The sequence below is a fragment of the Scardinius erythrophthalmus genome (genome assembly GCF_964197995.2).
Source record: "Scardinius erythrophthalmus genome assembly, chromosome: 3".
NCBI lineage: Eukaryota > Metazoa > Chordata > Actinopteri > Cypriniformes > Leuciscidae > Scardinius > Scardinius erythrophthalmus.
The window spans coordinates 2,614,654-2,640,606 of record NC_138223.1 but is presented as its reverse complement, the minus strand read 5'-3'; the positions used below and the strand labels follow the sequence as shown (position 1 = coordinate 2,640,606).

The window sequence follows — 25,953 nt, the reverse complement described above, 5'->3', positions numbered from 1 at the left end:
GCCTGCTGGAAAAGCCCGCCGATACCAGCATGAATGTCCATGCGGGTTCAGATAATGCTCATCTGGTGGGATTCTAGCAGGCTTAGCTGGTAAAGTGGGTCGGTCAGCACGATCTGTGGGAAACTGGTTGACCAAAGTAGATTTGCAAGTTTCAGCTAATTACACATCTTAAAGCTACAATATGTATTTTTTTCACCACTAGGGGTCACTAACCTCTTATAATAACAAAGTTGATGACGATTAAGCGGAATTATGGAACTTGCCGTCATGCTGATGGATCTAATAAGTTTATGGATGAGTGATACCCTCAAGTGCTGAATTAATACTCACACAGGTCAGTTTATTAGACGAATGAAACTTGTGAGATAACGCAACTCTGTTTCACTGGGTCTACACGATCACACTAAACTGCATTTGAGTGTGTTGAAAGTTATAGGGCCCTATTTTAACAATCTGAAACGCAAGTATCACGTGCAAAACGCAAGTAACTTTGTAGGCGGATCTCGATGCAAATCTAAAATGTGCTGGTCTGAAGTCGCTTCATTACTCATAGGTGTGGTTTGGGCGTAACGTGAAATAAACCAATCAGAGCGTCATCTCACATTACCTTTAAGAGCAGGCGTGCTTGTTCCATGGCGGATTGCTATTATAACGGCGGATTTGCCAGGCGCGGTTCACAGCCGAGGAGACCGACATTCTCGTTAGGGCCGTAAAACAGAGAAGTGACATTGGGGATGGAGAAACACACCCAGATTAGCTTCGCTTAAACAGGCGTATGATAATTTGGGTAAATGTGTAAGCTAGATTTATGCCTATTTTTTCACATCTTCATGGACACCGCAATGATTTCCCTCGTGTGGTAATATTTTTCCTTGTAATAATGTATGATTTGCAAAAATGAGAACTGCTGCGTCTGTGTAGATGAGAGAGTCAAAGTGTATCATATTCTAACATTTCATCATGTTGAGCTATATAACATTGATTAGTTTTATGTTCATTTGCTCACCTCTACATTTGCACATCTAAGTCGGAGTTAATCGCGGACGCTAGCTCTCGCCATCTCGAAAACGCCTCACTGATACTGATCCTCGTTTTAGTTCTCCTTTTGTCCTAAAGTCTGCTAGCCATGGTCCATAATGTTTGAACGAAACAACAACAGTGTGAGCGCGCCGCTAGACGTAACGCAGTTGTCCACGTCTGTTGCCATGGTTACTACGGCAGTACGAGTGGTAACCAGGGATAACGCGGATATTACGTCATTGACAGGCGACAAGTGAACATGGACGAGCTATTAGTTAAAATGGGAATTTCTCTGAAATTAAAAATCTTTAGGAACTTTTGGGATATTGTAAGTACACAACTGCAGGAAATATATCACACAGTGCAAGTGATTTTTGGATATTTTATTACAAAAATCTTACATATTGTAGCTTTAATGGGGGCAAACCAGCAGACCGACATCACTACATACACTGGTGACTTCAGGAGTTCTTTCACTAAATTAATCTTGTGAATTTCACAAATGGACTTATGAAAGCTGAAACATAAGCAGGAGAAAAAAGAAACTGATTTAATAAAACTCTGAAGGAGTGGCTGTTGTGTGGAGAAACATCACCCATTAAGGTAGAGGCCCAAACTAATAAAGAAACATAAAGCACAAAATCCACATAAGATGTGGGATATTAGATCAATATATTTATATTACCACAGGGTATATATATTTATATATACAGAGATCAACCACAAGAGCTTTCAAAGCTCCTCTACAGCCGTGAGCAATAAAGGCTCATTGGTGGAGGAGGAGGAGTGGGCGGAGTTTAGAACAATCAAATAATTATTAAAACTAATTCTAAAGTCATTTAAAGTCATCTTTTAAATTTCAAAGTGCTTTACATTGGAATATTTAAAGAAGAGAGCGGGGAATAAAAACATTGATGATTTAAGTGAACAAAAACGAGAAAAAGAAGAAAGACTAAAATTACTAATTCTTTATGTAAAAATAGATTTTGTTGAGACTGTTGGCTCTGTGATGAAATGCTTATGTTCCTCTATTGTAAGTTGCTTTGGATAAAAGCGTATGATAAATGCATAAATGTAAAAAAACAAGGTGTAATAAAGATTTATACCACTAGTCTCCAGTATACTGATGCCCTCTTCATTAATGCCGTTTCACTCGTAGATGATTATTAGTAGTTTTTTTCCAGTAATGGAAATAGTTCCGGCGGAGGAGTGACCTCCGACCCGACACATGACCTCCGACCCGACACATGACCTCTGACCCGACACATGACGTAGGATGTAGGAGTAGCGTAAGTTTAGCTGAGAATAAACGGCACTCGCGGTTCAAACAAACTCGAGCTCCTCCCACATTTCTCTTTAAAAAATCTCGTTATAGACTTCTAATTCGTGACCAGTGTTTTGTTTTGCTCTATCTTCTGCACTTCCACGTTCGTCGTTACGTCATGCGTCGGGTCAGAGGTCATGCGTCGGGTCAGAGGTCACTCTTCCGCACGCACTACACTTATGTACGGCCGTTACCGGAAGCCAGCGATTATAGTTATAAATTATATACTGATTATATAAAGTTATAAATTCTTTCTGAAGGCCTTTATTAACCCCCTGGAGCCGTAACTCATCCTCAGGAAAGAAAAACATCAGTGAGATCTCTTCAACATCTCGATAATTTCTCTTGAACGCCAATGAGATTAAATGGAGAGCAAATCAAGAATAAAGCAATCAGACACTTTATCCTTCTTCCCAGTTTTTCAATTTCATTTCTCATCGGTTTCTTCCCAGACCAAAAGTTCGAAAGAGAAACATATCAAGTTAATTCCTAAATAAAGCCTAACTGAGGACTCCAGTCTCTTGAGTAATGAAGTGGAGCAATAAAACCTTCCTCTGGGAGAATCTTACACTCATTAATCCAGCAGATTTATAACTCCACACTTTTGTACCTGGCGGTGTGGCAAGAGTCCGGCTCGTCTCTCTCTGGGATAAGTCTGTTTTCGCCTGCAGAGATGAAAAGCCGCATTCGGCAGCATAAGGGAAGATGTTTATTTGTTTAGTTGTGTATGTGATGTTCTATTATAGGCGATCGTGGGATATGCTCCATGAGTTTCATAGAAAAACTGATTACTGTGGCACAGCAGCAGCTGCTCTTGCTTCTGGATTGCATCATGATAATTTCAAACTTCTCATTTTTATATATTTGCAACATGACTGGGGAAGACGCACATTAACCGATCTGAGAGGTGCGTTGGTCGAGAAGGAAACACATTAGCATGCGATATGGCAACGCATACGAGAGGATGAGCAAGATCTGTTTTATAAATACTAGCATTAACACATGCTTAGCTGTCATTAATATGAACGCCATGCGATATTGAGGGGGGAGAAAATGAGCTTGTGGATGGAGACCAGCTGCCGTGCAGCATTATATCATGAGAACTGTACAACACGTGTTGTTGACAGTGACGTCCATAAAGGATAACAATAATTTGAAAAGGAAAATGACCACTCCCTAGCAACTAATGCATTTAAACAGAATTCAATTGAGTGTAACGCCAGCTTCACCAAATATTAGCTCAGCGTTTGTCATCCAGTCACACAACACTCTGCAGTATTTCTGCGTGCATGAAATGCCCTACTATATTTAGTAAAACATTTGTACTATATCCAAGAATGCAATGTGCTCAACACACAGAAGACTAGCCAAGTGAAATCTAACCAACCATTACTGTGGGGTGGGGTGGGGATGTTTTGGTTGTTGTTGTTGTTTGTTGCACAACACTGAATTCACCTTTCAGAGAAGCATTGCCATTTCTCTTACGTTTAGCATCCAGTATTGGCTAATGCATTTCTATTAAGACTTCTGCAAGTTTTTAAAAGCTGAAGTTGTTTTTAACTTGACACGGCGCATAAAAACGAACAGATAAAACACAGTGAAAACTGTGTTCAGACTTCAGGCAAATCAGATATTTTCAGGCGGACCTTTCCGCAAGTGATAAAATGAGATTTGTGTCCAAAGATAACCCACTTATCCGTCACACAGGAAAAACTCATGCTGTGAAATGATTGGTCATCCCGTTACTGTATAAATACGTCTGGCATTTCCGTCACTTGGCGTTATTGCTGTGTGTCGTGTTAAGAGTGACGCAGAAGACCACATGAAATCTGATTTGAGCAGCCGGAGCATCCAGACTGAAGTCCTGTTTACAGCCGGTGTTTTAATCCCTCTCTTTTGTCCACTTTTAACTACTTCTGTCATGATTTCTTTGAGGGGAGGGTCTAACGTATGGGTTTTTCAGTACTTTCGATCTAAAATAAGCTAGCACAATTTACAAAGTATGAATGCGTCCAGAGACGACGAAAAAACACACGGAGAGCATCAGCTTTCGTTTCTGCTCTGACAGCCGCAAGACCAGCTGAACGAGTGAGTGAGTGTTAGAAATCAAGAGTGGCGAGAGAACATCGTGCTCCTCTTCAAACCATTTACATTTAGTCATTTAGCAGACGCTTTTGTCCAAAGCGACTTACAATTTAGGACTAAGTTAAGCGAGTCATCGTGAAGAGGCAAAAACAACACAAGAAGTGCTCAAAATACGAAGTTCAGGCATTGCTCAGAGTAGCGTAAGCCCGATAAGTTGAAGACAAGACGAGCTGCAGCGTTCTGAATCATTGGTAGAGGTTTAGTTGCACATGATGGAAGTCCAGCCAGAAGAGCATTGCAGTAATCAAGCCTAGATATGATCAGGGCGTGGACGAGACCAAACTTGGGTCTTCAGCCGACAAGTTTAAATCCCATCTGACGAGCAAACTTCTCACACTGTTTACGCTTTAGGTCAGTTGGCGGAGAGTTGGCGTCTTTTGTGGCAAAATCTGATGTTTCACGTTTTCGACTACCTCTGGAAGTGGTCGAAAGTGGACAAGCTCAAAACGTTTTACACCCCATTTACACCTGTATTTAGTGTCGTCCACTTGTGATCCGATCGACCAAAACGCAACAGGGCCTGAGATGCATCTGTGAAAATCTGAATGAAATTGCAATTCAAACCACCTCCAAATGTTGTTTGAATCTTATTTTTTTATTTTTAATCAGATTTCATGTGGTTTTTTTTGCAGTCCAGACTTTCAAAAACCCACCTGGATAAAATCCAGACATGCAAAAAAATCTGATTTTTGTTGACAGTATAAACATAGCCTAAGACATCCATTAAACGCATGTTTACATGGCTAGGTTAATACGTTAACATCCATCTCAGTTACCCTGTAGGCAGTGTATGGGCGGGTGTACAAGAGACATCTGTTGTACAAAAGCAGAACGACTGTGCATAATACATGGGTTGGTATAATGACTGCAGATCACAACATTCTCATAATGTTGACACAACATTTTAATGACAGCAGCAGCGTTGCAGGAAAACCCAGGGATCTGGTGTAGTGTTAATGGAGGGAGGGGCGTTGATGAAACAATGCACAACAGGAACCAACACAGACAGCAATAATGTGAATAATGATCCCCCCCGCAGAGAGAAACTTAATAAATCAACTGATGATAAATGACAACACTGAAAGAAAAGCATTAAAATTCACAGCTGGTGAATTACGGAGTTATGTCTGTCTAATCGGACACGATAAACAGGATTTAATAGAACTTGACAAAATCCCTCCTGCTGGATAATCATATTAACCAGTGCTATTCATTCACACTTCTTTGTCTTTCTTTTCTATTCCAAGTATAATCGCCTCCTTTTGAACAGCTACTGCTGAAAAGAACATTCAATTTCAAATTTCACACTATGCAAATTGCGGACCGATGTATTATGCAACGAATATTAATTCATTGTGAATCTGCGACTCAAAGGCTTGGGCAGGCACACGTTCAGGCGCCTCGACCCAATATTCTCGGTGTGGCCTGATGGATTTGTGGGCGGTGTTGACAGGACTGGTCCGGTGCGCTGGGACCCTGTGGAGATGCCAGGCTTAATGCCAGGGACTTACACACATGCAACCATAGGGCAGGGAACACAAAATCACAGGGCATATGCTCTGGTCTGGCAAATCTGGGGTTTAGAGGACTGTTAGGATGCAGTAATGCTGTTGCTTTTAGTGCTGCTGTACTTTAATCTTGTTAGCTTGAATGGAATTTAAATGGAATTTAAATGGAATTAATGGTGCTTAAACTATTTCTACTTTTAAATGCATACTTTTCTTGTGCAAGGATGCATTAAATTGATCAAAAGTGACAATAAAGACATTTATAATGTTGCAAAAAAAATCTATTTAAAAATACTTATGCATTTATATATATCATGGAATCCACAAAAAATGGAACTGTTTTCAACTCTGATAATTATTGAGCATAAATCAGCATATTACAATGATTTCTGAAGGATTATGTGACACTGAAGACTGGAGTAATGATGCTGAAAATTCAGCTTTGATCACAGGAATAAATTACACTTTACTCACATAGAAAACATCTATTTTAAATTATAATAATATTTCACTGTTCTTACTGTATTTTTGATCACATTAATGAAGCCTCGGTGAGCATTAGAGGCTTCTTTCAAAAACACTGAAAAATCGTAATTATTCCAAACTGAACGAAAATAAAAAAACAGCACATGTGTTAGTATGTGTGTGTGTGTGTGTGGTCTCGTGTGGGCTGCTCATTCGATTCTAATCATACCCGACCTACAGAGCTGAAGCCCAACAAGCTTCCCCAGGGGATCATCGGCCTAAAAATAGCCGCTCTGTGGAATGTGAAAATGTTTCTCCACTCCAGTCTCATGGTTTGGCCAAGATATTCCCAACACCTTGTCATATGTTCAGCGGCAGATGGTGTGTGGGATAATTACTGACTAAAAACTGAAGGGTGATCCTCAAAGGAACGATCAAAGGTGATGGCCGTGTGCAGCACGTAAGCGACAAGAAAAAAGATTCAAGGAACAGCAAATCCGGAATATATTTGAGGGGAAAAAATGTCAAGAAAGGATATAAAGATGCTTGGCTAAATGAAGCATTACAATTCGTATCTATCAAACTTAGTGTTTAAGAAAACACTTTAACTATTAACGAACTAAGAAAACTATTAATTTCTTTACTTTTTTTCTCATTTACGGTCATGAATGCACTTGCAATGTTTCTACACATACATGTGTTTTGGAAAGACTTTACAAAGCTGATTGTGTTAGGGGTCAAATTGACCCATCTATTGGTTTCCATGCAATTCACCAAAAAATCAACACTTTGAAAAACAGCAAGATTCTAAACTATAAAAATACATGAGAACTTATGCATTGCTCAACTTCTGGAGAATTTGCTGTCAAAAAAATAAAAATAAAAAAAATCTGTGAAAGAATATTTTTGGTTGATGGGTTTTTACGTACTTATTTGTAGTTATTTACACCTCAGTGTGCAAAGAGTCCCTTCAAGCAGTCATGCTATTTTTTTTGTCTATGCAGCTAATTATGAACATAAATATGTGGGTCAAATGACCACTAACACAATAGAAATTATACATTTTTGAAACAGAAAATTTCTCACACATTTTATATTTTTAGTCTCTGACAAGCTACGATAGGTTTCCTGTTTTTACATGATTCCTCAGTGTTCATTTTTGTCAAATTCATTGAAACCATTGGGGTGTCAATTTGACCCTAACACAAATTATTTGAAGTAAACTCTGACATAACTTTAATTATTCCTAGCAACCGCCTAGCAACTTCATAGAAACCACCTTGAAACCATCCAAAACACCATAGAAACCATCTAGCAATGTCCAACCTCTGAGCATTATCCTAGAAAGTAACCATTTTAAACATAACAACCACCTAGCAACACCCCAGCAACCACTCAAAACACCCCAGCAACCCCCTAGCAATGTACAGCTGCCTAGAAACACCATAGCAACCACCCCAAAAACCATAGAAACCACATAACAATGCCCAACCATCTAGTAACATCCCAGAAAAAAACCCAAAACATAATCACAACCATCTAGCAACACCCCAGAAACAATTCAAAACACCACAGAAACCCTTAGCAATGTACAACTGCCTAGAAACCCCCCCCCCCCCCCAAAACATCATAACAATCACATATAAAGACCCTAGCAACGACACCAAAAACCCTAGAAACCACCTAGCAATGTCCAACCATCTAGTAACATCCCAGGAACCACCCAAAACATAATCACAACCATCTAGCAACACCCCAGAAACAATTCAAAACACCACAGAAACCCTTAGCAATGTACAACTGCCTAGAAACCCCCCAAAACATCATAACAATCACATATAAACACCCTAGCAACCACCCCAAAAACCCTAGAAGCCACATAGCAATGCCCAACCAACTAGTAACATCCCAGAAACCACCCAAAACATCATCACAAGCACCTAGCAACACCCCAGCAACCACACCACATAAACCCCCTAGCAGTGCACAACCATCATGGCAACATCCTAAAAAAGCTTTTAGCAACAACTTTGCATTGCCCAACCACTATCAATCAATATCTCAGATACCACTCATATCACCATGGTAACTGCATAGCAACCATTAAGAAATGTCCTAGCAACCACCGCTTTCTCATGTTGTCTTCTCACAGAAACTCCCAGTAAAATCATGCACAACACAATGGCCTCACATGACTGTATTCTCCTCCGCTCTAACCTAATATTGTTAAAGCTCCGCAGTTTGTCAGAGCTCAAGCCTGGCATCTGTTAGGTATCTGGAGCTCAAAGCATCTGCCTTCTGTTTGTCTGGGAGAAATGAACATCACAGCATCTAGCCGTGGGGAACGAGTATACCTGCATCCCTCCTTTGCCATTATCAGCCAACGCTCGCATGCAACCATCCTTCATCGTCTCTCTTTATTTGTGTGTGTTTGAAGCGTTTGTGTGTGGTGTGTTTGTCTCATGCATGCATGCGGCTTATGGATCAGAAAGGCTGGGGATATTTTAATAAAATATCAGTGCCACACTTTGCCTCATGTATTATTCATGTGCACTGATACTCTGCACGGCAGAATCGTCCCCTAAGCTCTGACAACACCACAAACGGGGAAGAAAAAATATTCACTTCTTGATTCAATCATTTTCAGTGTGCATTCGCATGGCAAATCATTCTTGATCAATTAAAAGAGCGCACATGTCACTTTACCTCGATTTGATTTTGATTTATGAATCTGGGGACTGTGTGAAAACTGGTTTCAGGACAGAGCAATAATTAAACACACAGACTTTCATCGCAGAGCTTGCGTTTTAGATTTTTCTCCAGAGATGCAACTTGCTGAAGTTCTGTTGAGTTTATGCATTTTAGTGTTGATTTCACAGCAAAAGCAAGCAGAGGAAAAATTATTGGGGTGAGGCTGATCTTTCATAATGGTTTCATGAATTTATATTCATTTTAAGTGTGAATTACGCCTTGAGTTTTCTCTTCAAAACATTTCTTGAATCGGAAGTTGAAACAATTTTGGAACATTTTAATATTAGAATAGAACTGTTGTTTAAGTAGCCTACTAATTGTGTTTAGAAAACAAAACTAATGTCTGTGATAAGATACTAAACTGTAAAATGACTGTAAAAACTATGATTTCAAATAGGCTGTATGGTTTGATAAAAACACGTTTTATATAGTATTAAAGTTTTATAAAATGGCAAACCAAACATTTCAGCCTGATAAATGATTATGCATGTATGTTCTGAACAAAAATGGCATACGGACTTTGAAAATGCAAATTCACTCTCTGACAGTAGGTGGCGCTTATGGAAAAGCAGAAATACAGCGGTTACACACAGCAGCGCTGCGTTATTAAACACATCATATGGACGTAAGATGAAGAGAAAATACCATCAAAACTTTCCTGAACACAGTCAGTTTCCTTCATATGGATATGGAGGCTTGTTTCCGCCACTGAATACAGAACTTAAAACGGTAATTGCGACTTTTTATCTCACAATTCGAACTGTTTTTCTCGCAATTGCGAGTTACATCTGTAGTTCAATTTTTCCTCTGAATTGCGAGTTGTAAAGTCAGAATTGCGTACTTTAAAGTCGCAATTGCATGTTATAAAGCCAGAATTGTGAATTGACATAAAGTCGCAATTCTGAGAAATCAGTCTTTTTTTTTTCCTCAAAAAGATAAACTCGCTAGAAAAAAAGTTAATAGTAACCGACTTAATAGTTCACAATTGCGACATTATACAGTTGTAATCAAAGTAAAGTTTACAGACTTTCAGATGTTTGCAATGAACAAATCAAACTAAACTAATTGAAATAGCTCAACACAACAAATGTTTCAAGTGGTTTCCCCAAATTCAACTGAAAATGCAACTTTCAACTGTGAGAAAAAAATACAGAATTGTGAGATAAAAAGTTGCATTTTTTTATTTTTAAATGTTTAATCCGTGTTTCAAACAAGCTTCCCTTCCTTCATACATATATTTTTTAATAAAAACTCACACGAATGGCCGATTTCAACGTTAGAAGCGACGAGTTTGCTGGAATTAGAGAAGCCAATCCCAGAATGCACTTTGACAAGCTCTGTCGAAAAAAAAATAAAAATGATGAAAGATGAGGGAAAATTTGTTGGATTTTTTTTTTTATTTCATTATTTTCACAATAGTCTATTTGTTTTATATGTTATGCTTAATTGGACTATTGTTAATGTATGTCAAATTCTGCTTTGTATGAAAAGTGATATTTGAGAGCATTCAATTAATTTCAATCAATTTCACTTAAGCTAGGATGCTGCCTATATAGACAGATAGTTTTTGAAAAACAAAAGAAATAAAAGTGCAGTGTTGCTCGTGAACTTCTCAGACTCCATCTCTCTGCTTCACTGCCCCCAGCAGCCACTGGAAATGCTCCTAAAATCACATTTCATTTCCAATTGCGGGATGAAAACTGATTCCAAGAGAGCCTTTAGAGGGTTCTCAGAAATTGCACTTGGCCAAATTACAAAGACTGAGCCATCACGCTTTTGATTTGCCTCAGCGGGTCCTTTAGCGGGAGAAATTAGCAAAGCAAATGTGCTTGTGAATATATTATTCAAAAGTCTTGAGTTTTTTAATCATGTTTAAAGATATAGTATATCGGTCACTGTCTAATTTTATGCAGTATTAAAACAAAGCTGATGTGAGCAGAGGAAACATCCTTCTTAAGTGCCTGTGTGTGTTTGTTTGGACTCCTGCACATGAAAGAAAGCGCTCATTGGAAATTCTAATGGGATGTGTGGGCTTTGTAATTAGCACTGGAGCAAGACCGCTCTAATTAAATCAAGACTCAATGACAGGAAGAGCTTGAAACTGCAGCTCATCTCTGCTTTAAGGTTGATGTTAGTCTTACCTTCAATATTTTGAACTTGTAAACTTGCCTTGTGATATTGTGAGCGTTTTTCACAGTCTAAATCACATCAGTGACGTCTCCTCTCCCCGAGCACAAGAGATGGTTTGTGGAGATGTTGATTAAACGCCTCTTTCCTCGCACAAGTGGCTCTTTTGGGACAGATGACTGATCGTTTCAATAGAGGCTTTGGCTAGTCCAGGCTCAAAATGCCATAGAGAAGTTTGATGAAGTGCTGCAGCTGGATGCTTTGGATTCATTTTTGTCTTTGCTTCATTTTATCAGAGAGAAATGGTTTCATGGATCTTGTTTAAGCCCTGTTGCGACCGACAATCATTTCCTTGAGGATGCATGTTAATGGATGCTTGATGAATAGAAAGTGAACTTGAAAACAACACTGCGCTGTAAATCATCATTTGGATCCATGGTGTGTTATAGTCATGGCAGCGTGTTCATCGGTTTTTCCATATGCACTTGTTGGTGGAAAAATCCCAGGCACACAGGGAAGGAAACCAGAACAGCACAGAGACTCTTTTCACTTGAGCCAATTTTGTGACTTTTTCCATGTTTAGATGGGAAGATATTTATGGAGTACTTTATGGCATGACATTCTCACATATTCATCCAGATAAAGCTGTTTTGTGGTGTTGTTTACTGACTCTATTATTAAAGATGTGCACGAGTTTGTTGTTCTGAACATGTCGTAAAATAAACCCAATCCCAGGCTCCGACATGCTCCATTAAGGCTCTCAGCAGAAGTTAGTGGGGAATGTGCATTAGCAAACTGACTATGCACGAGACTCCAGGGCCCTTGTTTTACTGTCTTTACACACACACACACACACACTCAGAAATAGCTGATGCAATGCTTCCAATATACATGATACAAAGTCTGCTTTATTAGTTTCGTCATAACAGTCTTCATTCTCATACAATCACATTTGGGTTCTGCATATACAAACATGTTTCAATGAGCTAAAATGATCAACAAGCTTCATTTTTAACGGATTTAATTAGATTTTTGTGACATGCGTGTCTGTCCACTGTTGAGGGGGCTTCAAACATTAAAGCTGCTTTGAGGAGAGTTTATTTGCAGGCTCTCCAAAATGGTTTTCACTCCCTAACAAACCAAACACATTGGGGAACAACCTAGTTTTTAAATGCAAAGTGATGTGAAAGTCATGCAAAAATCATGCAGCAACACAACATGAACAAACATGGCTGGTACAAACTGAACAGAATTCTCTCCTCGCCTTTGTTATGCAATTGTCCCACTCCAGAAAAACTGATTAATTCTGGTTTCATTTTGTGTCTGCTCTGAACTTGCCCTGACCCTTCACCCTAGAGAATACTTCACCAGTATCTGCCATTGATTGACTGGGAAAAATAAAAATGATCAATTAACAGGAAGCATAACGTTAAATCAGGGGAAACATTAATGATACTACATCATGTAGAAATGGCTGGTCCATTAAGATTGTATTGGACTTTTATTTTATTAAAATCAGCATAAATTCCCCCAGTATGTGAATGCAAATACTTTCAGCTGTATTTTTGTAATAATTAAAGGGAATTACAGTAGCTACTGAGAACTGAGGGTTTTTTTTTGGTTTTGTTTTTTCATGAAAGCAATGCACAATTACTGGTCCTAAAATTAAGACTTTCTTTATGCAAGATTTAATTTCTTTTGATTTTAGGCTGAAAGTCCCAAATGATTTCATGCCATTCACCCTTTTGATGAGCAACTTTGACTGGGAGTGAATGGCAGTTAGTTAATAGTTTAAAAACTGTCCTTGTGCCTCAACTCAGACTTTGTACGTTACGTAATCGTTGGAAAAGTTGAATGAAAAAGGTCAAACAGCTTGTTATAACCTTGTGTTTCAGGAAAAGCACAAAATGAGCTTTTCTCAGCGGGTGGAGCGGATACTTCAAAACACAGAGAACACATGCTATCAGGTTTAATGGCGCATCTTTCCGTGAAACGGCAATGGAATGGACTGCAAGTTAATTGCGGGTAATTAAACTATCAACAGGCATCCTATGAACCCAAATAAAACACATGGAAGGTGCAGTTTCAACAGCCTCATTTGAGAGATAGAAAATAGCTGTTACTCAACAGAAAAAGATTCAAGCTCATCCAGGTTTGAACTTCACAACCCCTCTCTAGTCTCAACCCCACCCGACTGCATTTTCCCAGCATGGCCCTCAGCCAAAGTCCCCTGGGAAACAGATATGCACCTCAGGGAGATTGAGCCGTTAACCCGGAGCCATCATCCAAAGAGAGAGAGAGAGAACAAGGGAAGGTAAAACATGATGTTGAAAACTCAAATTATTGAAGAGTTTAAGACTACTTGTATGCAGATATGCACTGGTTATTGGTTTTACCGATATTTACTCATCTACTTGATCGGTTCTTCAATGTTAAGTCAATAAACAATCCATGCATCTTTCTCAAAATGATAAAACAAAAGATGCATTTACAAGTGTTCATCAGAGTACAAGACAGGACGGGTAAATAATTGAATGCATTACTTGCATACTCAACTTTTTACTTAACATGCAGAATTAAGTTAGACATAGTCTGAAATTAAACGCATTACTGTTTAGATGGCTAAAACATTCAATTATATTCACAATGCATATTTTTATTGTAGTGCATGATCAGATCTATTTAGATATTGCGTCAAAAGCAAAAACTGATTCTACATATTCCTGCCATTGTACTTCTTGGTTTTAGTAGTTGGTATCAGTCATTAATAAAGTAAAAACTGAATCGGTCAATCCCTTTCCCTGCCCTCTCTGGTGATTCGGACTCGAGATACTTTGACTGGAACCTTGTTGGACGTGTTTCCGTGCCAGATCTCAGTAGAGTGGGTGGAGAGAAGTGGATCTCCAGTCTCCTCCAGGCTTGAGACCCGGATTACACTTTCCAAACCCGTTTAAAACACACCCACTCTCATTAAGAAGGATATTGCACTGGAAAATGTTATTTTTCAGTAGCTGAGGCTGTTGAAATGGACAGAAGGCAAGAGCTTATTTCCCTTCCCAACATTTTTAACACACGTGCACAAACTAATGAAATTTTCCTTAGAGTAATAAAAATAATAATAATTTACCATGGTAACCACATCATAATTTTTTTCACCTAAGTTACTATGATTAATGTTATTATTGTTTTTTTCTGAAAATTGCTTGGAATGGAATTACTTCCATTGCTTTAACGACATTCCATGCATTTTTTACTTTTACAGCAGTAACAATAATTGCTTCAACATTGATATTTGTTGATATTTTGGTTGAAACTATGGTTATCATGGTACATTTTTGAAAGGGTTACATATAAAGGTAAAGCACCAAGAGTACCAAACAAACAGGGGCATTCTGGGCATGCACTCAAGCTCCGAGCACTTTACACATTAAAACAAAACTTATAAATGAAAAACAAGGAAATGACACAAATGTGGGACCTGACTGCAAGTTTATTTTTATATAACACTTTTAAAAACATGTATAAAATTGGTCCGGCTTTGGAAACAAGGCACGCAATGTCTTGATTCACGATCTCAGTGTTTGTATCAAGCATTCCCTATATAAAAACATCCAAATTACGGAGGATAAAATTCCGAGCAGCGAGACAACCATGCAAATAAACTTGTGATGCAGACTGAATGCTTTAATAGTAGGTCTCCCTCTCCACCCAACCTATGACAAAGATACAAAATTCAAATTAGTTTAGCAGGACAATTGCATGCATGTAAACTCTAATCTGTATATCCCTGTTCTTGTAAATGCATCCCCTTCAATTAACTGAACTGAAAAACATTAGTTCTTTACCAAAACACAGTGACCTAGGCAGCATTTCAAGTCAAACACTGGGCTCAATCACATATGTTCTTCACTAAGACAATCCCAGAATGCATTGCAACATGAAAAAATCCATCCGAGGTGGCAGATGGAGTCAATAGAAATCTTTAAATGATTAAAAATACTAACTAGGTTTTGAAAAACAAGATTTATCTCATTATGCAAATAAAAATGATCTCCGATGTTTTGAGGCATGGTGCGATTAAATATTCTCTTACCTCCTGGGCTGCGTCGAATGATAAGTTTTCGGATTTCATCATAAATAAAGATGAGGAGTGAGTAAGGGAAGGCGCAGAACCACCAGTTTGGTCTGGAGAAGAAAAGTACCAAAGTTACAAATCACACCTGTTCTAGACTATAGCTGTTTGATATGCATTAATTTAACAATACAATTTCTCGATAAACTCTCTCAACAAAATACATTTTCCCCTCAAAATTCATTTAACATTGAGTGTCACCAAACACAAGAGTTTAGTGACTTGCATGGAAAATATTAGTAAATTAATGCAACAAAATTAATACAAATATACAACAAATGACCCCAAAATATTGCAAGACTTACTTCAATGGATACATTCTGAGGGCAACATCCATGCCTGGACAGTAGGACAGGAAAGCAGCCAAAGCCGTTTCTTCAAACAGTCCAAAGATGAGAATCTTGTTCCTGCAAAGAACAAAAGTCACTTTATATCCGTTTTGAGCAAATCAAATTAGGACAAATTATTGGCCATCTACTTACTTCATTCCTTGCTGGAAGACTGAGTTTCTTCTGGTCTTGCAGATGATCAAATCAGCCCACTGTACTATTACAATACTGGTGAAGAAGGCTGTGTGGCATGTGAACTCCACAATCTTCCTCTGCTCGTACGTCTAAGATGGCCAAGAACATGAGTTCAGACGGGACTGTGGAAAAGCGGAATGACTGGAACATTGGATGATTGAAAACACTCACCCATTGCTGGCCATAACTGTCCTCCAGGTCGTTCATGTATTTGTCGTCCCAAAACACTCGAATGCCCAGCAATGACGATGGCAGGAAGCCATTTTCAGCCAAGATGACAAAATACGTGAAGAACCCGGCCAGAGCTTGAATCATACCTGTGGAGAAAGCAGAAGCAAGGAGATTCAATCATCCAACTTCTTTACGCAACTGCTTTGCACCAGGGACGCAGAGAAAAGGCACTGCACAAGATGATCATTTATAGTTATACTAATAAAATATGAACTCTTACCGATCTGACCGTAGGCTATGCTAATGAGTCTTTCATTTACAAGTTTGTCAGTCTTGGGGTTTCTGGGTTGACGCTTCATGATGTCACTCTCAGCAGCTTCATAGGCCAATGAGATAGCAGGAACCTTGAAGATAAGAGGACAATGGCATTTATGCAAGAACGTGATTTGGCTGACCAATCAAAGAAATAATTACTAGTCAAGTGTGGTGCTTACCATGTCTGTTCCCAGGTCAATGCAGAGAATGGTGACGGTACCCAAAGGAAGAGGGATGTTGGCAATGATGAAGAAGAGGAAGGGGGTGATCTCTGGGATGTTACTGGTCAGGGTGTAGGCAATGGACTTCTTCAAGTTGTCAAAGATCAGACGGCCTAAAGTGGAAGACACATTTGAGAATTAAGTCTTAAAGTAATCCTTATAACTCCTCATTCAATTAAGTTTCCAATAACATCATACCTTCTTCTACTCCAGTGACAATTGAGGCAAAGTTGTCGTCCAGAAGGATCATGTCAGCAGCCTGTTTGGAAACATCAGATCCAGCAATACCCATAGCCACACCAATGTCAGCCTTCTTCAGAGCAGGAGAATCATTGACACCATCACCGGTTACGGCTACAATTGCACCCTGTGGACAAACACAAATTAATCGTACGCCATGCCACGACACGCCTAAGTTCTTGTCCTAACCAACTACGAATGCAACAAGCCATTTAGTCAATCCTTTGGTTTCTACTGCTGTTGTGTCATGCTGGGTTGCTGCACCAACAGTTCAATCTCACTGATCCAAAATCCTGCTTCTCATAGCTTTATATTAGAATTCAAATATGTTCAGTGTGGGCAGAAGTTATTTGACGCTGGAAACTGGTCAAGTTGTACTAGCCAGGTCAAGTATTTACCTCTTATCTTATCAAAACAACCTGGTGAAGTTTTGATTGATCGGAGATCGTAATGACAACTAACCTGTCTCTGGCAGCCTTCAACGATAATCAGCTTCTGCTGAGGAGAAGTTCTGGCAAACACAATTTCTGTGTGGTACTTCAAGATGTCATCTAATTGCTCAGGGGTCAGATCCTTCAGGTCACCACCATGGATAACACAAGCCTTGGCATCCCTTCAAAGAACATTACATGAAATGAAAAACTAAACGCAATAAATATCCAGACAAAAACATTCAAATCAAGGAGGAGGAACCTGTTACCTTGGGTTGACCTCATTAATAGGAATGTTCAATCGAGCAGCAATGTCTTCAACGGTCTCGTTGCCCTCAGAGATGATACCCACTCCCTTGGCAATGGCCTTTGCTGTGATTGGATGATCACCAGTAACCATGATAACCTAGAAGTGCGAAAATCAAGATGTTTCTGGTTGTTTCTTCAAGACGACAAGCAGTTATTCACAATGACTATGACGTACCTTGATTCCAGCACTCCTGCACTTTCCCACAGCATCTGGTACAGCAGCACGAGGAGGATCAATCATGGACATAAGTCCAATGAAGCACAGGTTCTCAGTGGGGAAGTTCACCTCTTCTGTATCAAACTGGAAATCCTCAGGAAACTGTTCGTCAGGAAGGTTGAAGTGGCAGAATCCTGTGGAGAATCAACATGTTGAAGGAAAGCGTAGAATGGGCATGCATAGTTTAGAAACGGCATTACAAAAAAGCAAAATTACCAAGTACTCTTTCTCCAAGGCCACCAAGTTCCAAGTATGCATTCTGGAAGGCGTCCCTCATCTCATCATCAAGTGGCTGCTCTTTTCCTTGGATCAAAATAGAGGTGCACCTGTCCAGGATTCTCTCAGGAGCACCTTTCATTACCAGCAGGTGATTGGTTTCAGTTTTATTGCTATTGATGTTCTTATGGATGGATAGCTAAAAAGGTCCACAGACAGAAAGCGTTAGACATCATAAATGTATCCAAAGACTTGCCCCAAGAAGGAGATGGCTTTACCTGGTATTTGTTGGTGGAGTTGAATGGGATCTCTGCAATCTTGTTGTATCTCTCTCTCATCTCTTTCACTGATCCACAGCAGAGCTCGATACACTTCAGCAGGGCAGATTCGGAGGCGTCACCAGCCACGTCTCTCTGTGAGAGGAAACAGCAAAGTGTGAGAACAAGGAACAGTCTGTTTGTTGCATGTTAAGAAAGACTGCTTTGATGTTCCAGCAAATGCAGTTTAATTTGAGGTAACAGTCCAACAAATTAGTCCCATTACAAAACAAGTCAGAATTGGCAGAAATTGGAGGGTGTTTACAGGGAAACACTGTGTTCCAGTCAAAAGCTCAAGGGGCTAAAACAATCCCTGGAGGCAAACAGCAGAACTAAGCACAAGCAGTCAAACATGGCTAGCAAATAGTAAACAACTCTCCAATGGCGTCAGTAACATGCAAAACTACTTTGTGAAGATCTGTCAAAAGATTTTACAGTCTGACAAAGTATCAACACAGACCTTAAGAATTGCGATACTTTCTTGCTCAGCAAGGAAGACGGCACGGTTGCACAGACCAGCGACACGTGCGAGGGCAGCCCAAGTAGCAGAGCTCCTGTCAAACGAGGTTCCACTCTGGTTCTCTGTTGTGTCTGCTTCATGAATCTGGTTGTCAAACCACATGTGAGCGACGGTCATTCGGTTCTGGGTCAAAGTTCCAGTCTTGTCAGAGCAGATGGTGGAGGTTGAGCCAAGAGTCTCCACGGCTTCCAGATTCTTAACCAGGCAGTTCTTCTTTGCCATTCGTTTGGCGGTCAGAGTTAAGCACACCTGGAAATAACATGATAACAAGATAAATAGATAAAGCGGTTTATCTTTATTTGATATTACAAATAATCCAAGCTGTTATTGTTCTGCAACTACACAACTGCAATTATTCTGGCACTTACAGTTACAGTAGCCAAGAGACCCTCTGGCACATTAGCAACAATGATACCAATAAGGAAGATGACAGCTTCCAGCCAAGAGTATCCAAGGATCAGAGAGAGGATAAAGAAGGACACGCCCAGGAAGACAGCTACACCCGTGATGATGTGGATGAAGTGCTCGATCTCAATAGAGATGGGAGTGCGACCAACTTCAAGACCAGAAGCAAGAGTGGCGATACGACCCATGACAGTGCGGTCACCAGTGTTAATGACGACCCCTCTGGCAGTACCTACAAGCAAAACAAATTCCAATGAAAATGGCTACTTTTAACAAACACAAATTTGACTTCCAAAAGGCTTCATGTTTTTGTACCTTCAACACAGTTGGTAGAGAAGAATGCAATGTTCCTGGTCTCAAGTGGGTTTTCATTGGAGAAGTCAGGAGTACGACTCTGGGGCTCAGATTCGCCAGTGAGGGAGGAGTTGTCCACCTGGAAAGGACAAGATTGCTTGTAGAGATGGAATGTGCCAATGGAGAAGACATTTCACCATGATTTAAAATGGTACTTCACTTTGCATCCATGAGCAGAAATGATGCGCAGATCAGCAGGAATTCTGTCACCACCTTTGACTTCCACCAGATCTCCAATCACAACTTCTTCAGCATTGATATTACTCTTCTCACCATCACGGATAACCAAGGCTTGCTACGGACAAAGTGGAAATTCACTTAACAACACTTAAGAAAATAAAAAGATCCTGATAATATGTAAGGATTATTGTCAGTACCTGAGGGACAAGGTTCTTGAAAGAGTCCATGATCTTGGAGCTCTTGGCCTCTTGATAGTATGAGAAACATCCAGTGATCATCACAACAGCAGAGAGCACAATACCCAGATACAACTGCACAGGATAACAGAGGAGGCATTAGGGGTACTGCTAGAACAACAATGTAATCTTAAAAGGCATACCCTTAAGAAACACAAACAGGGTTTTCTCCTTACGTTATCATTGGCAGGTTCCTCCTCGGAGGCTGCCAGGATGCCATAGGCAAGAAAACAAAGGATGGCTCCAATCCACAGGAGAGTTGAGAATCCTCCAAAGAGCTGCTTGCAGAACTTGACCCATTCTGGGGTTGTTGGAGGTGGAGTCAAAGCATTGGGTCCATCACGTTCCAAGATCTCCTTAGCACGAGCGGATGACAGTCCCTGGAGAACGAGATAAGTTAGACAATGAAGATCCAGCCTGAGAGCTTTATGCCATTACACTTCAAAAACAGTCAATCCTTAATTTCAAATCCAGTACTGAATCAGATTTACCTTGTTTAAATCAGTGCCATATTTCCTATTGAGTTCATCCAGGGACAGTTTGTGATCATCCTACAACAGTGCAAAAAAAGAACATTTTACCATCTCATCAAAGACTACTGTAATAGTTTTGCCAACAAGTGTTTTGAATCACTAAACAGACTTACCAAGTCCACCTCTTTTTTTAGTTCATCCATGTCTTTATCCTTCTCTTTCTTGCCCTTGGGCTTTGACTTTTTGCCCCCCTGCTCAGAGGTGGCTGCCAGCTCATATTGTTCTCGACCTTCCTGTGGTGGAGCAGGCAAAAGCAAACATTAAAATCTCCTGTGCATTGTCTAACAATAGTATTTTTCTTAAAATGGATGCAACTATTTAGCCTGGTAATACCAAGCTCTGCTACTTCGCTTTGCTTCGTAGACAGAGTCTGGCATGGCATAATTGAAAAGCGTGTTCTTTCTTGTGGGGGGTGGGGTGGGGTGGGGGGTGCGCGCTTGTCTGAAGTTTAAAGTCATTGGTTACCCGTAAGCCAATCACATAACGTTTGGTTATGGCGTGTGTTATGCGCATGCTCAGCCGCATCTAACTGTAAACACATGTATGATGTGAAAACAAAACCATCGAGCGAAATACCAGAGTGAACATGGCTGTGAACGACTTTTGCAGATTATGTGAAGTAAATCTACGCATCCACGGTACAATCAGCATCTACGTCACTGCTCTCAGCCCGCCCTCTGTTCGTTGATTGGCCGGCTGTTTTGAGGCCGGAGGAAAATGGGGAAAACGGTCGCTATCTCAGACTGAGTACAGAAGTGAACTGAAATTGAGCGGAAATACGAAGTCTGACGTAGTCAGGCTAGCAACTACTATATAATCTGTGAAATCAATTCAGTAATCACAAAGTGTGATGCAAGACTAACTTTTAAATGCTAACATTTATTGATGGGATTGCTTTTTGGGACAGACTTGTAAATGCACAAGAAACTGGTATTATCCAACTTATGCGTGTAAGAGATGCATGTAAAATATTAGCAAGCGGTAACGTAGTGCTGATTGCACAATCCGAATGTGTAGTAATTAACATTTAACTTGAAGGACAATTAACTAAGTGACCTCTACTAGTGTTAAGCAACAGTTCTCACAGCGGCATTCTGTGAACACAATAGGTGACTCATTGTCTAGGCAAGCACATGAGCTGTTAAATGAACCACTAAAGTATAAAGCATGTGATTGCTAGTTTGCATTTGAACCAAGTTGATTGTCATTTTCAGTCAGCTCAGTAATCAACAGGCTCTTTGTTTGAAAAACCATGTGTCAATTTACTGAATAAATATGCAATTATACGTTTTTCAGTATACTGAAAAGAGAAAGTCCACAGCATGTATGAGCACATAAAGACAGTAAAAGATAGTCTAGTTTCAGAAAATATCTAACCTACAATCTTATCTAATCAAACTACCTAACTTTGTGGCATCATAGACATAGGCCATTAACATACAACTGACATATTTGATGACTACGGATCATCTTACTAAGATATTTATCTCAGCCTGAAATCTATTTGGTTTTGGTTTTTGGCAGGTCCTGATATAAATCTGCAAGTACATCTGACTGGATATTTTTTTGCACATGAAAGCAACAGCTGATGCAAGTGGCCACAAACAAAGAACTCAACACATGTAGTGCTCAACTGAACATGACAGCTTACTTCAGCGCTCTTTCTCGTCTGCTTATGCCTAGTCATCAGGTTCAATATGCATATGCACATGTGTGTGGAAAATGTCAAAAGGTTGAAAGAAAGTGAGCCAGAGGGTGAAAGATTAATCAACCATGGCAGAACCAACTCATAAATGGTCACATTTGTGAGAGAATATTCTGTTTGGATGCTACCATGTTAATATTCTTCCAAATATTTCCTACCTTGCACATAAGCCAAAATTGGTTCGCTCATGCATATCAGTCCTATCATACTGGGACTTTGCCCTGTTGCCATTGGAAACAGAGCCACACCTCTAGACCTGTGAATAGGTTAAGTCACGTGTCATACCCAACACTCTTTGTTTCAGAAGTGGCGAATGAACAGAGGAGGGTGAAAAGAAAACATGGTGTACAAACTCCTCCACACCAGACACAGGTCAATTAGTGCTAAACTACAGCTTTTCATAAGCTCATTTCAGTTTAGGAGCACGGATAGAAAATTAACAAAAAAGTACAGTGGGGCCCAAGAGTTTGCATTTTAATACCCAACCTGACATCAAAGATTAAATTTTTTAGCATAAAGAAAAAAAAACTGTAAACTTCAGAATAAATAGAATATTCTCTCACAAATGTGACCATTTATGGTATTATACATTCATGAACAAAACCTGATGATCATGCATGATTTGAGACGTTGCAAAGAGCATCTTGATTTTCAATGAATGAAGAACATCAAAGGGTCACACGGTCAATGACACTCATTTAACTAGTCGCCTAAAGATATTAACATTTTCAAAATTCGAAAAAGTCGCAAATTACAGATTTTCAATGTAGTCTGAGACTATTGGACCCCAATGTAGTTTAAAAAAAATGTCAAGATAAACATCTATGCATTCTGGAAAGTTATTTCTTTCTCCATTCGTGGAGGAAAAGCAACGTTTTAGAATGGAGGTTAAATGCATGTTACTATACACACAGTACCAAAAAAGGTAAGGGGGCCATGAGACAGCCTGTCGGGGTCGGCAGCCTCTGTCAGATAGGATTGTCAATGACAAAAGGTCTCACTAACACAGAGTGACCGATGAATGGAAAGAATGTTAAACCCTTGAGAGAGGGAATGTCAGTCTTAGCTTATATACACACTCGGGAGAGCGACTACACAGCTGTGGTCAACACCTGATGCTGGTCCTAAAACACACCGTATACTAACATTTATGTATGAAACAATACTTTACCGTAACTTCAAAGTACCGCACAGTATAGTTTAAATACTATGTATATGAATACGGTTACATGGCATATGTTTTTGGTACCACCATACAATGCCATCTACAGTACTTTAAAAGGTTAAATTAGCACATATATATGTCAATTCACATTCTTATTTCAATATGACCCACATCGCAAAATAGACTAAATGCTGTTATTTCATTTCGGTCTTTTGTACACATAGACTACAACAACCCTGTGTCTGCAGAGGCAAGACATCTGCCCCATTGCGGTGGGATTTAATGGGGCTGGGGGCGTAGCTCAATGCACCAAACCCAGATGAAACATGCGGATGGCTGTTTGCTCTCCATCACATGAAGCATCCTGGGACTGAATGCATAATTTACATTTACACGGGTGCTCAGAGCCTCACATTAGGGAGTGGTATTCAGCTCTTATGCAATGCCACTGCATACTGGAATCATATTAGGAGATAATGAACCCCACAGGAAGCAAATCATAAGAGTATGACTGAATGAGACAAGAGAAATGGAAATTTAAGCATATGAGATATTTTACAGCGATTAATATCCATTCACCTTGATTACAAGACACACAAAAACGATGCCCCCATTTATTTTAAGTCAAGCATTTGTTGAACCTACTCAGCCTGAGATAAAGATGACAAACAGAAACTAGTCCGCTAACACGAGACAACTTTATCGTGTCAGCTACACCCTCAAATGTGACATGGTTTACTTGGCGTTACTGTACGGTCAGAGACAAAACATGAACCACAACATCACGCCATTCCATTTGTACTTCAAATAGTTAAACTACCCGTCGCGTTCATTTAGAGGTTTTTGAAACTATCTCGTAGTTTTAAATGTAGCAGTTTGACGAAATAGCTCGTGGTAAATGGGAGTTAACTGTTTATCTTTTGTAGGAGTTGCATGAATAGTGATTTTATGGTTAAACGATACATTGAGGTTTTCAGTATACGGGTCGTTTAAAACGAGCAATACACGTGCTGGTGTTTTGTTGAAATAAAAATGTGGAGTATTTTTTTAAATACACACCTCTTTCATCTGGAACGTTTTAAAGGGATATTTAGACTCTTAAGTGGATGTATGTCAAGATTTTGAAACAATGTATCTACACCGAATATTTAAACTAAGCGCGGCGTTCCATTTCGACGTTTACGCGGTTAAATTGTTACAATGTATCTCGAGGTTTCGTTAGTCAGAAACACGTTGTCGGCCAAGCTAGATGTAAAGTAAAGGTAAAAAGCTGAAGATTTTTTTTCTCAGAGCTGCTAAACGTGAGGGTTACACACTTAGCTGTTCTCTTATTAGTTCAGCAATATAAAAGTCACGAGACTGACTTTTTTTGCTTCGACAAACAGGCCGTGCAACATCGCGGCCATATAGGAGGAAGTTTGTCTGCTACATTCCTGAAATCTTTGTACTGAACCAAGAAAGTCTTAAAGGGGTGCTTGACTCTCTTTTAAAGCCACAGACCTAAAACCTGTTGCTCCATCCGAGAATACAGACATTATATGGTTTAGACGAACCCTCGCGCACATTTCATTCATTTAAACCAACTAATTTGAATATTCGAACTGCGGAAGTCTCGCGCTCTGGGAAGCCATTTGGAACTCTTTACCAAAACATTCGAATTACTTTGAAACAACCTGTTTGAACACGGACATTCCAAAACAGCCTTTAAACATTAAACGACAAAACACGTTCACACTTACTCCTCGTCCCATTTTGCTTGTTTTGGTTAAAAACGACCACCTGAGTTTCCAAAAGAAAAATCCAAGTTTTCTTTAAAAACAACAAATTAAAAGTCCCCAATCCCGTTTCCTTTTTATTCGGGGCTGTTTTTCCTTGGTCACCGCTGGACTTGTCGTTCAACCCGGACACGCATCCAAGCCGCGTTACAGTCTCTGAACATTCAATGCTTATATATACAGTGGGGTTTTTCACTGTGACGTCTGCCCGGATTGTCATGGTAACGCGGAGGAAAGGGGCGTGGTCTGCAGGGGAGGCTAGATCTGGCCTGGGGGATTGTGTCAGACTTTTACCTCTGAACTTTGATCACGTTGAAAAAATGCCCATGAATCTCTTCTCCATATCAGAGTGAAGATACTATTTTTGTTTTATCTTATCTTTATGAAATGCCGGTGGTATATAAGTACTTATAAGTACCCTTGAAATCTCTTGAAAGTTACTACCCTGTTAGAAAATCCAGTATGAGATTATAGCTGTTTTACAGCATGCTTTCTAACTGGTAGTCAGGTTCATTATATTCAGATTTTAACCTTTGTGGGAATTTTTTGGGGATTTACTAAACTATACATTTTTGGAAAGGTTATTGTATAAGGAGGCAGAAAATCAATGTTTGCATTTGCTCAGATGTCTATATGGCGGCCATATT

The 25,953-nt window shown here is 39.6% G+C and overlaps 1 protein-coding gene across 1 annotated transcript; it reads right to left on the bottom strand.

Annotated features, from left to right (window-relative positions):
• Positions 1-12,229: 12,229 nt before the first annotated feature.
• Positions 12,230-25,500, bottom strand: LOC308687608 (sodium/potassium-transporting ATPase subunit alpha-1-like). Its single transcript, XM_081360267.1, has 22 exons — positions 25,271-25,500; positions 20,775-20,894; positions 20,620-20,679; positions 20,305-20,508; positions 20,090-20,203; positions 19,873-20,007; positions 19,674-19,791; positions 19,322-19,590; positions 18,894-19,202; positions 18,395-18,529; positions 18,117-18,315; positions 17,859-18,034; positions 17,644-17,780; positions 17,406-17,556; positions 16,902-17,070; positions 16,662-16,816; positions 16,448-16,571; positions 16,168-16,313; positions 15,955-16,085; positions 15,778-15,879; positions 15,434-15,525; positions 12,230-15,053 (listed from the first exon to the last, which is right to left on the bottom strand). Exons 1-22 carry the CDS (start codon positions 25,280-25,282, stop codon positions 15,025-15,027), a joined length of 3,087 nt encoding a protein of 1,028 aa, XP_081216393.1. The 5' UTR covers positions 25,283-25,500; the 3' UTR covers positions 12,230-15,024.
• Between the last annotated feature and the right edge of the window lie 453 nt (positions 25,501-25,953).

Bases quoted from the DNA above. Each gene is read 5' to 3' on its own strand.
- LOC308687608 (XM_081360267.1), bottom strand. The intron at 18,316-18,394 runs GTAAAGCCATCT...GGACCTTTTTAG, and splicing joins ACTCCACCAACAAATACCAG to CTATCCATCCATAAGAACAT. The intron at 16,086-16,167 runs GTGAGTGTTTTC...TGGCCATCTTAG, and splicing joins ACAGTTATGGCCAGCAATGG to ACGTACGAGCAGAGGAAGAT.